The 15,794-nt window shown below is 33.7% G+C and overlaps 2 protein-coding genes across 5 annotated transcripts in view; one reads left to right on the top strand and one right to left on the bottom strand.

Annotated features, from left to right (window-relative positions):
* Positions 1-5,634, top strand: LOC125646837 (uncharacterized). 2 transcript variants are annotated; one of them, XM_056139723.1, is made up of 4 exons: positions 1-25; positions 2,623-2,789; positions 2,924-3,320; positions 3,458-5,634. In XM_056139723.1, exons 2-4 carry the CDS (start codon positions 2,625-2,627, stop codon positions 4,600-4,602), a joined length of 1,707 nt encoding a protein of 568 aa, XP_055995698.1. In that variant the 5' UTR covers positions 1-25; positions 2,623-2,624; the 3' UTR covers positions 4,603-5,634. The 2 variants fall into 2 exon arrangements, with proteins under 2 accessions (XP_055995698.1, XP_048729350.2); XM_048873393.2 differs by lacking the exon at positions 1-25 and having other exon boundaries at positions 2,226-2,789.
* The window catches only part of LOC125646836 (uncharacterized), a 26,684-nt gene continuing 16,016 nt past the window's right edge, over positions 5,127-15,794 (bottom strand). For all 3 annotated transcript variants that reach the window (XM_048873392.2, XM_048873390.2, XM_048873391.2), the window contains 6 exons: positions 13,371-13,510; positions 12,149-12,253; positions 9,739-9,846; positions 7,087-7,219; positions 6,634-6,709; positions 5,127-6,186 (listed from right to left, as the gene is read on the bottom strand). In XM_048873392.2, coding sequence (XP_048729349.2) covers positions 5,362-6,186; positions 6,634-6,709; positions 7,087-7,219; positions 9,739-9,846; positions 12,149-12,253; positions 13,371-13,510 — 1,387 coding nt within the window. In that variant the 3' untranslated portion in view covers positions 5,127-5,361. The remainder of the gene's footprint in view (positions 6,187-6,633; positions 6,710-7,086; positions 7,220-9,738; positions 9,847-12,148; positions 12,254-13,370; positions 13,511-15,794) is intronic.

The following is a 15,794-nucleotide window of genomic DNA, read 5'->3' on the forward strand; positions in this document are numbered from 1 at the left end:
GCATTTCGTATAAGATCACCGTGAGGTAAGCATCGCTCTTTTCTTGAGTTTTTTTGTTTTACTTAATCATTTATAAAAACATATCATGTTAATAATGTTCTTAATACTAGATTCAAAATTGAATATTTTCAAACAATTTTAAATTTAGGTATTTAAAATTTATTTTTGAAACTCATTCATGTTGATATATTTTTTTATCACTTGCATTACTATATCGAATGTATTAAATTAATCCGAAATATTTTATATATTTTTATTTGTGAGTATCATTGTGCAAATAACAAATATTTGTCTTTGGCAGTTATATCAACATAATTTCTTAACATTTACGTTTAATTTAATCAAATTTTTTGACATCTTTTAATTGCAAATATTTAAGTTCAATTCATTCTTTCATATCATAAATATATATTAATTAAAAAGCAGGAAAATATACACTTCCAAAATATATTTAATATACTGATTTGAATATAATTTGAAACTGTATACTGCATATTTTCCTGCTTTTTATTTCAATTATTTTTTACTGTGATAGATATCAACTCTTTCTTTTATATATATATATATATATATATATATATATATATATATATATATATATATATATATATGTATACATGTATATGCTTATGCAAAGCTCTTTGAAAAGTTTACATTTGATTAGCTCTATCGAATGCTATCTACTCGATTGTTTAATGCTGCTAGGATGCATCAGTAATAAAGTTAAATTCAAAACTTTAAAAAAGATACAGCGCTGAGTTGTAAAAGCGATTTTCTGCAATTCAAATGACAGGTAAAATGAAAAATGAGATATTGCGATGAGGCCTGACAGTTTGCAATTTGGTTTCATAAATCATGGCTTAAAACCACAAAGCTGTTGGTTTCCGCTCTGTTACACGACGTTAACTTGCAGCGGAGAAACACGAGACGTGAAACTTAATAAATCTTAGAATTAATTTACAAATTATGCAAACCACACAAGTACCATTCGCGAGAATTTAAAAAAAAATTTGCTAGCATTCCTGTAAATTTACAGCAAGTTTTCCAATAAATTATATTTATTAGTATTCGTGGGGTAAAATTATCATTAATTTAAACCATTTTAAAAATATGATACCATTTGGTAATGAAACCCAAATCATTTACCATTTTGAGGTCAAACTTAAAAGACAAGATTGTCATCTCTTAGATGTCAAAATGCTAAATTACTGATTAAAATGGAAGAAAGTTCTTATCAGTTAATGATATGGTATTTCGTAATTATGATAATGATTACATATCCAAACGTCAATATAAATACGACATTGGTGTCATCACCGGTCTAAAGCTCATGTGTTACAAATCGTAAAACTTCACATGTTCTCAGTTTAGACTTTGAATTTAGACAGAATTCAAGGCAGTAAACAGTTATGTGACCAAAAGACTAAAATACATAGACAGATGTAGAAGTTCCGTATTGTTGTAAAAGACTAAAATACATAGACAGATGTAGAAGTTCCGTATTGTTGTCCATACGACTGTGAATCCAATGTTCGGCCCAAGCGACTCCACAAAAAGGCCAGGAGTCGCGTTGTCTCGAGCCTTCCGTCTTGAAGAGCAACGTTCACAACTTTCGCTCGAGCAACGTTCACAACTTTCGCTCATTGAAATTTATAATTAACTTGATATGCACCTGCGATTATCAATTGTACAAGATCAAGACCACAAACATTAATTTTTGCGATGAAATATTAATTTTTCTTGTTGCACTTGGCGATATGCCGAAAGTATTGCTTGGTATTGGAAAATGGTTCAATGCAGACGGCATACTAAATCAAATTAATGAACCTTTGAATTCTAATTACCAAAACCTCACGAAGGTGTTCAGGAATTTCAAAAAGAAGTTTACAAGTATCCTTTTCATTAAATCATTTTCACGGCGGCAAACTGTCAAAAGTTCGACTATATTCTTAAAAATTTCAAATAAAAGTTTGGCATATTATTTTAAAAAATGCATATTAAGATACATGTACGTAATATATTGTTCTTGATGTTGAGCAATACCTTTCTCCAAAATATACAGCCATCATATCCTACTAGCGACCACAAGTTGTTGATTATTACAGGGATTTCTACAAGGTCAATTACTATAACAATCACACCCAAGTTATTGATACTGCGGTAATCTATGCAATAAATAAATTAAAAAAAACAAACAACCGGAGTCCTCTGCAATACTTTACAGAAAACCAATCTGTAGGCCACAGACTTAATTAATATTTTTAACCTAGTAAAATAAACAACTCTGTGGTCTATAAATGTCATTCGAACATATCAAAACTCGAGTTTGGTTACTGTGATAAGAAGTTTGATTAGCGATATGACGTATTTTTAAAGGGCTGGAGAATTTCCAATTACTATCAGAAGAACTTCTAAAACCTTTGGTCACAAATATGCAATACTAAAATACTTCCGGCATAATTCCTCCTCCATAAACTATATGTAAAAAAGAAAACAAAGTATATTAGAATTAGAAAGGATGTACCCCTACTCCTACAATGCATTCATTTCCGAATCGCTGTGCTTTGAACAATGAATTACCATATATTTTTGCTCTTAACCAACTGTTTTTCTTTCTTTTAGAAATGTATTCACTCCTTGCATTCAGCTTGGTGCTGACGTCACTAGTACAGTGGAGTAGCCAGCATGGATTGCTCCTGTCCCCTCCTCAAAGAGGAAGTCTGTGGCGATACGGATACGACACGCCCCCAAACTACGACGACAACGGGCTCTTCTGTGGCGGATTAGAGGTACCTTTTCTTTCTTTCACAAAATGAGACCCCATTCACGTCAGAATTCGTGTCTCATCCGACAAGCGTAATCTATGAAATACTATGTAGACACCATTCGTTTAATTATTTACTAACTTCTACTTTTATTCTAGGAATATATAAATACTGGCGGGAAATGCGGAGTGTGTGGAGACGCTTATAATGGTCCCCGTGAACACGAAGCCGGCGGAAAATATGCTAAAGGAATCATCGTAGAACAGATTCCCGCAGGAGCAAGAGAAATGAAAACAATCATTCAGATCACAAGTTATCACAAAGGATACTTCGAGTTCCGGATCTGTTCGCACAATGATATACGTCGTCCTGTCTCCCAGCAATGTCTGGACGAACATCTTATGACCATAAAAGAAGGAACCCCAGAAAGTGGTTTCACTAGATTCTACCCCTTAAATCCCAAGGAGACTGGACAAGACAAGTACGAGATGACTTTAGCGATTCCAGGAGGAATGCGATGTGAACAGTGTGTATTACAGTGGACGTACAACACAGGTATGTTCACGTGTATTGTGACATAATTTTTGCCTGTTACGTGGCACACTCAATTCTATATCTATATAATTCAATTTCATTATATATAGTCATGTACAACTACACTCACGCTTAATCTCTATTTCTTGGTTTTTTAGGGAACAGCTGGGGTACTGACAAAAACGGGACAAGTTGTCTGGGTTGCGGACTGCAGGAAGTTTTCAGGAATTGTGCCGATATTAGTATCGGAGGTACACAAACCGTGGAGGCCGCACAGACGGCCCTCATTAAATCACAGACGAACGGAAGCAAAAGGAAACTAAAACATGAAATTAAACCCGAATTGCTACATCACGTCCACGAGGCCATTGAAAATAGCAAAGTAGCTAAAATCATGCATAAACATGAAAGAAAACCTATCGTGAAAAATAGGCCTCTTCCTTCTCCTGTATTTTCGACAAAAACTCCATCAACAACATCTTCTATCCCACACACGACATTCTCCGCAAAAGCTCTCGTGCAGAACAGGAACTTGTTCATGCCTGCTACAGGGCTGTCCTACCTGTCTCAAATTCAGAACAAATTAAGAAATAAATTCAAATGGTTGAAACAAATTCCATTTCATCACGCCCGATTACTTTCCAGAAAAACACCAGACCCTCGATTCACATTAGCCAGCAAAATAAAGTTCATGCCCGAGACTACAATGCAAGAACAGCGTACAACGGCTCTTGCATTCAACCCGTCACCTGAAATCGGACTCTACTCGTATTATACGACACGGCGAGTACCTGTGCCTCGAATGTACGAAGTCAAATACAATTATCTTCCCAAAAATACTTTCAACCTGTATGCCAATCCGTCTATGTCTTTGTTAGCACCTGGCGGAAAACCCAGAAAGGTCTCCGTACCAGCAGTCGCTCCCACTGCTGCTACAATAGCTTTCACAAAATCATCTCCGAAAACAACGACGCAAAGAGTAGTAACCCCAGGGCCTTCACCGACAACCACCCAGGCCCCCAAACCCACAACGATTGATCCTTTGGATGTTTCGCAATGGGGTAAAGAAACTGTAACCAGACTGCCCAAAAAATATCAAAATTACTACAGAAAATACAAAGCAGCTAAGTCAATGTTCGATCTCTTCAAAAGGAAGCCTGCACAAGTTTTGAGCATGTCAAAATACAGGAGATTTAAAAAACGACGAAATGGACAACGGCGGCTCCACAGGACACTGAGCCGTGATGTAAAACGTCTAACCTCTCGGCTGGAGAGAGCGGGGAAACGGCTACTGAGATCGTAGTGACCGCATCTCGCCACCACTCCATCATTTCATAGAAATCCGTTCATATTATTTATTACTTCCTTGTTAAATGTTATTGTGTATGTTACAAACTGAGAAAACCAGACATAAACATAGTGTTATAACCTCAGGAACGCTGGAGGATTCCTCAGCAGAACAAGACTTGCACACAATTATTGTTGCAAAGTCTGCATGTAATGAATGACCTGTGTATTTTATGTGCCAAAACAACACATCATTGTTGTACATGTATTTACCTATCAGTATTCATGAAGCCACAATTTTGTCCAGCATTGTGCACAAAAAAATGCTGTACAGTAAACAGAGCTTGAACATCCTGCATATTATAGAGAAAGGAACTGCATAGGGGATTTAATGTATCAATTAAATTTCCATAAAAGATTTGTACACTTAAGTTTTTAAAAAATATATTTTCTTGACTTTGATTTGACAAAATTTGTCTCTGTCATATATGTGTATGTACTGATTCCAACTGATTTGTTTAATATTTAAACAGCCACAAGTAACGTGATACTGTTTATTCTGTAAAAAGAATACAAAATATGCAAAATACAAAATAAAACAATATCAAATGGTTTTATTCTTTTATATTGATGAACCAGCAGAAACGAAGGACCTAGAACACAGAGAACACCGTTCTTATATACAATGGCAACTGTCTGTTACCCTGCCCATAATGCCATTTATGAAGTTATGAATTGTTTTCTAACAAGAGGAATCACAAAGCACAAGAAATCCTCACACTTCCATGACATCCATGAGATCAACAAATATTGCGTAGGACAATCTCACTACTTCGATGTGGATATCTTTCCTTCCCAAAGCCGATAACAAGCTGCAAATTCGCAGCTTTGCTTGCAGAGCATTTTCATTTGCTTGATTTAAATGTCCCAGAGCTTCGTCTAGAAGATTGGTTGAACACGTTAGTCGAAACCATTGAAAGTGCTTTAATTTGGCTAGAGATTTGCATATTTGCAGTATGCTTTCCTCTGTAAGCACATTTCCAGCAATGTCTAAGTATTGAAGTCTTTCCAAATTCTGAGGTAGTTTTTCACAGAAACTTGGAATTGAAGCATCCTGAAAGTGATTTTGGGCCAAATTGAGCAGTTTTACTTTCTTGAAACAAAACACAACCTTGAACAAGTTGATGGATGAAATCCGGTCATTATCATATATTGAGAACTGACAAATTTTGCTCAAGTTCAGTTCCTGCAGTGACAATGCATGTTTTGAATTGCCCAAGCATTCTAAGTCGTGGTCATTCAAATCACAATTTCGGAGACTGAGGAATTCCAAAGGAAGTCTTAATGCATCTAAAATCTCTCCCAAACATCCAAGAAGATAATTGAAACTCAGATCCAGTCTGACTAGATTTTCAAAGCCAGACAGAGTCCTCGCCATTATGGCCCTACCAATAGTCCTACTTCTCGTCTTCCCTTCTTGTAAGTATATATTACAGTCCTGAAGGTCAAGTGAACGCAATTTGGAAAATTTCTTTAGATTTTGAGAGACCATGAAAAATATTCCTTCCTCCAACTGCCTGAGTGACAGACCCTCAAGTGTCTAGAAAAAATGTAAAACAAAAAGAAATGGTCAAAAGTCATGTTTTGATCATCATTTAGTCATGAAATCATCTAAAATCCTTATTCCCTTAAGTGACTACAATGAAAATATAAGTACTGCTTAAATGTGATATGTGATGCTGATCACACTTTGTACACTTGATTAGAATCAGACTAATCCATTAGATGTCATTGGGTGACATAGTTCAATCTCATACATGCAATTATCCACCTACACTCTCATTTCCCACAAATATGCACTGACCCTATAAAACATACTTACCATTAAAATATTTTGAATAATTATAATTTAACAACATTCAAAAGTCATGCAATGTCACACAGGCAATTTGCATTTAAATGACATGTCAGTTATTCATATCTCAATATTAAATTTCTCAAGATAAAAATCTAAAAAAGTAAAAGAAACAAAACAAAAAATGCTTACATTAATGTCTTGTCCTTTCAATACAATAAATGGAGCAAGTGAATCCATCACTTCATCGCCTATTCCCAGATCTGACCTGAATAATGAGAAAAACATTGAAACACATATACATGTATGTAAAGCCAAAAATTTCATGACTTTTTGTTTTATGTTAGCAGCCTAACCTCAAACTTAGCAAACCAACCCAAATCTTAGCAACCTAGCCATAAAGTTCAATTCTCCATGGCTTTGTTTTCAAGTTTTTTTCTTTTTTATCCAAATATATGTTACTTACTGGTATTTTCGATATTTATTTCGTTATGAGTGTGTTTTAGAAACTTTACACACTGCTTTTGGAAAACGAAAATGATAGGAAAATACAGGTGTACAAAGTACAAGCATGTATGTATAGTTCATATCAAGTACTCATTTGTATACAAAGAAAGATAACTCCTGAATGGGGTGAATACTGACTTGATATGGATGTTGGAGACGGTGATGACAACAGGGGTCACAGATCTCAGACAATTACAGATTAAGTAGTCCATAAAGAATGTGTTGCTGGCTGTAAACTGTATATTGTCTATTTTCACAACCATCTTCTCTCCTAAAAAATCAAATGAAAAAAAAAACACATCACAAATGTGGAACTATCTGGATATTAAATGTATCTTTAAAGATAACCATTACCATTTGTGCTGAATACTGTCTTCATTATTGATTGAGTAATGTATCTATAAAGATACCCATCAACAAGTACATTGTATTTGTTCTAAATACTGTTTTCATTTTTTATTCGATGCAGTAGGAATGTACGTGCTAGAATATTTCTTAATAATTAATTAAAGGAAACTGGTTTCATTCAAATCTAAAGATAATGCACACAAACAGAGAGGGAGAGCCATAGAATATTCTGCTTAGATTCAATCTTTAAATGTCAAAACGCCTATGTGCCTTATCGGTCACCTGAAACGAACCTTGAAACTATTACGTTTTGTACTCCTGCCTTGAAAATGCTACATAATAATTTTGGTGTGAATTCACCATGACATTTCAGGAAGAAATTCAAAACTTCAAATATTATTATCAATATTATCTTATTTTCATTTCATTTCAAAGTAAACTCTCTCTCTCTCTCTCTCTCTAAAGGAGCAGATATACATGTATTTTGCAAAAACAAAAATATAGCATTTATCATTTTCAAACAAGCATTTCCATGTTGACCATCTTTTTACAAAAGAATCACTACTACATGTACATTTTTCCCCAATAGAATATTAATTATTAATTCAGATATGCTACAATGTCATTGAATAAAATGGTGTCGTTTTTTCTAAATGTTTGATAAGTATATTTCTTGACTAATACAATAATAATGTTTCATCGTACATCTTTCTCCAAAGTTCTGAGTATGATATTTCATTAAAACGAATTCATAAATAAGTTAAGTTAATATCATGTTTAATGTTGAAAAAATAAAATAAAATAAGATATATACCAATAGATATAGTGTTCAAGATCAACAAGAGGTACTGTGAGCAATGCTCACTAAGAATACCCCCCGCTTACCCCAATCTCCCAAAGGGTGTTGGTAATAGGTAAAACTTCAGTATTATGATCCAAAAGGTATCTAGGAACACAGCATCTCCATGCGATGAAAAAAGCCATTAAAGAATTTAAATGGAAACCATATTGCTACTTCGATGTCCAGTGTGCATGACCTTTTGACCCCAAAATTGATAGGGAACATCTTCATCCCATGGGTAGTCCATATGTATGATATGGTGAATGTAGGTGGAAAGGATAACGCTTTAGAGCCCGGAAACCATATTGCTACTTCAATGTCCAGTGCGTTTGACCTTTGACCTTTTCACCCCAAAATCGATAGGGAACATCTTCATCCCATGGGTAGTCCATATGTATGATACGGGGACTGTAGGTGGAAAGGATAACGCTTTAGAGCCTGGAAACCATATTGCTACTTCGATGTCCAGTGCGCTTGACTTTTGACCTTTTGACCCCAAAATCGATAGGGAACATCTTCATCCCATGGGTAGTCCATATGTATGATATGGTGACTGTAGGTGGAAAGGATAACGCTTTAGAGCCCGGAAACCATATTGCTACTTCGATGTCCACTGCGCTTGACCTTTGACCTTTTGACCCCAAAATCGATAGGGAACATCTTCATCCCATGGGTAGTCCATATGTATGATATGGTGACTGTAGGTGGAAAGGATAACCCTTTAGAGCCCGGAAACCATATTACTACTTCGATGTCCAGTGCGCTTGACCTTTGACCTTTTGACCCCAAAATCGATAGGGAACATCTTCATCCCATGGGTAGTCCATATATATGATATGGTGACGGTAGGTGGAAAGGATAATGCTTTAGAGTCCGGAAACCATTGCGTCTACAGACGGACGGACGGACAGACAGACGGACAACCCGATTCCAGTATACCCCCCCCGCAACTTGTTGCGGGGGGTATAATTACCTCACTATCTAACATATTCACTGCTAATTATAATATTAATTAATTCCAATTTATCGACCAATGAAAAAAGGACTATCCCAAAATTATGTCAACTTTCCATCCTCCCATTGCCGATTTTTTATGATTTGAGAAGCAGTAGACAATGTTTGATTATAACCGATAGATGGACTTTATTTGCAGCTCACCACGATGATGTGAGAGGTAATGCCTTTAATACAGAGGGTAAGGATACAATTATCATATCATACCGAACTTCTCGCCAAAAATTGCAAGCGATGCAGCTGATAATAAAGAAAACTAAGACGGTGGCGTGATATACCTTGTCAATATTTTGTTTATAGGAAGATGATTTTTCAAATTAAAGATATTTAAAACATTGAGTGCCTGTGATTGAGTACTGTAGACATATTTAATTGCATGGAGTCATAATTTTGCAGATCAACAGTTTTGGTTTGATCTGTGGGTACGAAATTCTGCTGAGTTGCATATGGCTTACTAATTAGCTTACATACTTCAAGTCCACTGGTATGAAATTACACGGATTTTATGTGACCATGGACTTAGCAAAAATAAATACCACGTATAAAAATGTACAATTACAGTACATCATATAATAGATAAAATCTACCTCTTGGAATATGAATCAGCAGTTGTGAATCTTGCACCATTTCATGTGACAAAATGTCGTTTAGCATTCTTGGGAGCAGTTCTTCCATATATCGACTAAATTCAACATCTGAAGTATAAGAAAATGGCAAACATCAGTTACAGCACGTGCCTATAGAAGTGTCATAATACAAGTGAAAGATACTCAGGTAAATATATGATTCTATTTAAGCCTGATTTTCTTATACAGCTACATCTACACATTTATTATTACTGATTTTAGCTCAACTGAGCTGAAAGTTCAAGTGAGCTTTTGTTCATCGTTCCATCTATCTGTAAACTTTTTGACTTCTCAAGAACCATAAAATCAATTTCAACCAAACTTCAATTTTTTTTAAAAAGAATAATGAACAACACCTCCTTTCAAAGGGGAGATAATTAAAAAAAAATATACTCAAAATATGTTTGGGTGTTAAAAAATCTTCTAAACCATTCACAGAAAAGCCAAAACTTGTACAGAAATTTCCTTATATAATGAAGTTTGTTTGAGTCAGGACAGGGCCACACTAGAGTTTCAAAGTTTTACATACATGTATGAACCTATCATGGAATGATTCATTTAAAATCTTCTCCTCATAAACCACAAGGGTAGTTTGTCAGATTAATATGCATGTAACCTTGTGTAGTGTGAATTCAATGTCGTTCACATCATGTCCCCAGGGTTAGGATGGGGCCACAGAAAGGGTTCAATGTTCTACATAAGAATATCTAAGGAAAACTGGAAAGACATTAAAATCCTCTCAAAAACCACAAGGATACAATATGTCAATCAATATGTAAGCATCCTCATGTAGTCTATATAATTAAGTTTCTGTACATCATGACCTTCTGGAATTTGACTGGGCCAAAGATTTACATAGGAATACAGTAAAACATGTGTATAACAAAATGCTGGGTACAGACAATTCTTACTCATTATTTGTTATATCCAATAACTTCATAATATGTTTTAAAACTACAGGGGTTGGAAATCACTTCATTGTAAGCATGAATTCATTGTAAACATGTTCGCTGAAATCATGTTTTACTGTATATGGGAATTAAAAAAAATAAATCTCAAGAATCAACAAAGTTTTGTATGTTTGATTGATATGCCAGCAGCTTCATGTAGCGTATATGAAAATCTATTCCTATCAGGTTCCCCGGGGTATAAATTTAAAAAGAACTGTTAGAAAATCTGATTCTAAAATTACAAGGGTACAATATATAATGTAGATTCACAATCATTTATGCCATGGATCTAATTCAACCACAGGCTAAGTGGGCGTTGTTAGTAGAAATAATGCTGTTTTCTAGATACAGTCATTCACTACTACAATAAAACACTTTTTCTCTGTAATTCTTTTTTCATGACACCCTAGCTACTTTAAGTTGTATATAGTGTACATCAATTGATTTGAGAAGATAAAAGAAAATGTAATGAATTACTCAATGCTATGGATTGTATTTGGTAATGGAATTACACAATTCATATTTTTTCCACATGGAATATGACATAATCATTTTCTTTCTCCTTTTATTTGTACACATTGTGATCGCACCCTGGTCACAGAAGTCAAATGTGAATACTTGCATTCAAGGTATAAAAATAACTTCTACTCGATTTTTATACGATATTTAAAGTAATCTGGATAAGTTTATGCTTTATAAACCACAAATCAGTTTATCAAAAAAATGTAAACAGTCTCAACTTGTACTTTCAGTTAATTTTTAAAATGCATTCAAAGTAATATTACAAATATTTATAGAAAATCTTTTATTTTTACATAATGTGGACAAATATTGCTTGCAACAAAATAGAACCAAGGGAGCTAAATGCTTGTGACATTAATCCCTGGACTAGATTTTACATGACTTAGTCAACTCAATTCACATGATATCAGAAAAAAAATGTTGATGAAGTGAAATGGACCAATCAAACTTGCTTAAAAGTGAAATTGAACTAGTTGAATTCAACGACATATATCAGGAAAAGTCATATTCCTATAAACGTGTAAACATTTCAACTCTTCCTAATTTTGAGCACCCTATCTCCAGGAGGCATGGAAGGGAGCTGGTCATCTACGCCCTGCCCTAAGCTTGGCTGAATATGGTCATTGGTTCAAAAGTTACCAGATCTAAGAAAAACTCACATTTTTATTTTTAGGATAAGCCACTAAAACAAGCTAAAGTAAGTGAATTTCACGACCCATGTCTTTAGACAATTTGTTGGCCTATTGGGATATGTATACATGTTCATTTGTCAATCTGATGAATATCAGATTTTTTATCTTCTCCGGAAATATTATGTCACTACATAATATTACTGGAGTGGATCAGTCCGATTGGTACATTTGTATAGATCAACATAGAGTTACACAACATACACGTACCTGCTGCTTTCGCTATTATCTTTGCAAGTTTCTTTGGTTTTAACTGATGTTTCTTCAATGATAATATAGGCCACATCTGCACAATCAACTTGCTAAATGTTGCATCTGAAAACATAACATTGAAACATTACCATGAAATTGCATTCATTGCCACTCCCAAGGTTACATCAAGTACAAATATACTGTAAACAAGAATGACTTACATACAATGAGGAACAACTGAGCCACAGTCCTGACCTTTGAACTGCGGTACAACTGATTAAGGCTCCTTCCATACATTAATACACTGAAGATTCATTATAAAAAGCCAGTACTTAATTTCATGAAATAACTTTTCGATGTCAATTTGCAAGAAAGCTAAATTGCAAGTGTTTTACACAAAAGGACTTGAAAATCACACGACTTCTGAATAAATTTCATGCTCTTTTTACTTAATCCAATGTAGCATTGTTTAGTGCGTGTGCCTTCGCTGAACACACATTTAGTGCACTCATAAAAAAAGTGAACATAAGCGTATATATATACACAAAAGTATATAGCTTCCAGTACCCAAATTGAATGAATATGAGTTGCTCTACAATTAAAATACTATTACACAAATCGTCGTTCAAATCGTAGCATCCGCCACATTGAATCGCCTAAAATTTATTGAAACTTTTGGAGAAAGTCAATTTAACTTTTCAAATGAAAATCATATGGTGAAATAATCTGCATCATTTTGACATGACATTGCCTTCTTGTTCATGACATTGCATAAAGTAACATCAAAATAGCATGTTATTGTAAACTTAATTGAGTCTAGAGGTCAGGTGCACTAAATATGTGCTATATATATAGTGTTAAATCTAAAGCAAACTAGCATGGCGCTGCACCATGCCCTTTTTAATTGCACCATGCCCTTTTTTCTCTATAATTTTTTTAAAAATATTTGCTAATATAAACATTTGTTCTTTATTTCACAAGGTTGATTGAAAAGTTTAAAATAAAGGCAGCAGATATTAACTTTTAAGGAGGCTAAATGATTATTCTATCAATACCATAATATGATACAATGAAAGTGCCCCAAAATTGTCTTGTCGCGATGAAAAGTGCCCTTTTGAACTTATGATATGTGTACCCTCTCTAGATTTAACACTAATATACGTACATTCTAATTGCACCAATACAAATCTATTTACGGATTATCATTCCCTAACTACAACATGATGAAATTTCCTCTTACTTAGCTTGAAACCTCGCAAGTCCAGAACTTTTATTCTACAGGCTTTGGTTCTCTCTATTATTCCTTTGAAGACCATGAGATCAAGTCCCATCTCCTCTGTAAAAATGTCTTTGTTTTCTGGATGCACAACATCACCAAAACTAGATCATCGAAAAGAAATTGCTTATTACGGTAAAATTAACTAAAGCTGTCTTAATGAATGAGAAAAATTCATTCCAAGGGTCATTAACTAAAGCATTCTTATGCCTCGTTCACACGAAGAATTTAATTCGCATTAAACGTAAGTTAATGCGAATTAAATCTGAACCGCGTTCACACGGAGATTTTAATGCGCATTAGTTTACTTCAAATTAAAATTGACGTCGCGATTTAATGCGAATTAAATTTACTTCGCATTAGCTCCGTGTGAACGCTAAGCGAAGCTAATTCGAATTAAATGTAGACGCATGCGTAATGGCCAATTTGGGTCGCATGCATCATACCCGTGGTCAGCTATATATATATTAATGTTAGTTTTGTACGAAAAACTAAGCAAAATGATAATAATCACTAAAAACAGGTACAAACAGCATGTCATTAGATAATGTCAGACGTAAATCTGTACTCTGCATAGGCATACTGAGTAATACATGTGGAGGGAATTGTTTTTAAATACGACAACAATGTTTTAAAATAGTGATAATATGACTTTCTTTTTTACATTTTTTTAAAACATATGCCGCTCATTGTTAATTTTTATACCATATGACGTCATAGTAGACTTATAATACGTATTAGTAATTAAAAATTACGTCATAACAGAGTCAGCGGAACGGTGAAAAAGACGTTCCGAAGTTTTAAAATTGGGCCCATGAAGAAACAATATATATTGTCTAGATTGAATGCTGGTTGTCGGAGGAAATAACAAGTAATTTCTTGGGAACATATAAATAAACACGACAAAAAACTCCTTATGTGTAGATCAGAATTATGTATGTAGGCCTAAATTGTAAACATGTAGTATACTACATGTAGGCCTATATATCGTTTTGAACAAAGAATTCTGTATCTACACAATATTCATTAAAATATCTATAAAAATAATTTTCAATAACATAGTCTATTCTTTAATTTATTTCGCACACCCTTTAATAGAGATGCATACGAATTTAATGCGCATTAGTTTACTTCACATTAAATATTACCGCCATGTGAACGCTATTTAATTCGAATTAATTTAATGCACATTATTTTACTTCGCATCAAATTTGATGCGAAGTAAAATTTAATGCGCATCCGTGTGAATGAGGCATTAAATAACCACAGGAAAGGACAAATTTCATACATGTTTTACATTTTCTACTTACATTAATCATGTTAATATAGAATATGGCTCAGGACAAGACACAAATATATCAAAAGCAAACTTTGTCTCAGGAACAAGTTATATTTTTCATGTTTAACATCAAAAATGAAAATTCTTTTTTTCCAAAAAATGTGAACCAGTCTCTGATGCTATAAATAATCATGCATACTTGACAAAAGAATGTTACATGTATGATTGTCTAATGTTACATGTATGATTGTCTAATATGTTACATGTATGATTGTCTAATGTTACATGTATGATTGCCTAATGTTACATGTATGATTGTCTAATGTTATATGTATGATTGTCTAATGTTACATGTATGATTGTCTAATATGTTACATGTATGATTGTCTAATATGTTACATGCATGATTGTCTAATGTTACATGTATGATTGTCTAATATGTTACATGTATGATTGTCTAATGTTACATGTATGATTGTCTAATGTTAGATGTATGATTGTCTAATGTTACATGTATGATTGTCTAATATGTTACATGTATGATTGTCTAATGTTACATGCATGATTGTCTAATGTTACATGTATGATTGTCTAATATGTTACATGCATGATTGTCTAATGTTACATGTATGATTGTCTAATATGTTACATGTATGATTGTCTGTTACATGTATGATTGTCTAATGTTACATGTATGATTGTCTAATGTTACATGTATGATTGTCTAATGTTACATGTATGATTGTCTAATGTTACATGTATGATTGTCTAATATGTTACATGTATGATTGTCTAATATGTTACATGCATGATTGTCTAATGTTACATGTATGATTGTCTAATATGTTACATGTATGATTGTCTAATGTTACATGTATGATTGTCTAATGTTAGATGTATGATTGTCTAATGTTACATGTATGATTGTCTAATATGTTACATGTATGATTGTCTAATGTTACATGCATGATTGTCTAATGTTACATGTATGATTGTCTAATATGTTACATGCATGATTGTCTAATGTTACATGTATGATTGTCTAATATGTTACATGTATGATTGTCTGTTACATGTATGATTGTCTAATGTTACATGTATGATTGTCT

The sequence above is a fragment of the Ostrea edulis genome, chromosome 6, assembly GCF_947568905.1.
Source record: "Ostrea edulis chromosome 6, xbOstEdul1.1, whole genome shotgun sequence".
In the NCBI taxonomy this organism is placed as follows: Eukaryota; Metazoa; Mollusca; class Bivalvia; order Ostreida; family Ostreidae; genus Ostrea; species Ostrea edulis.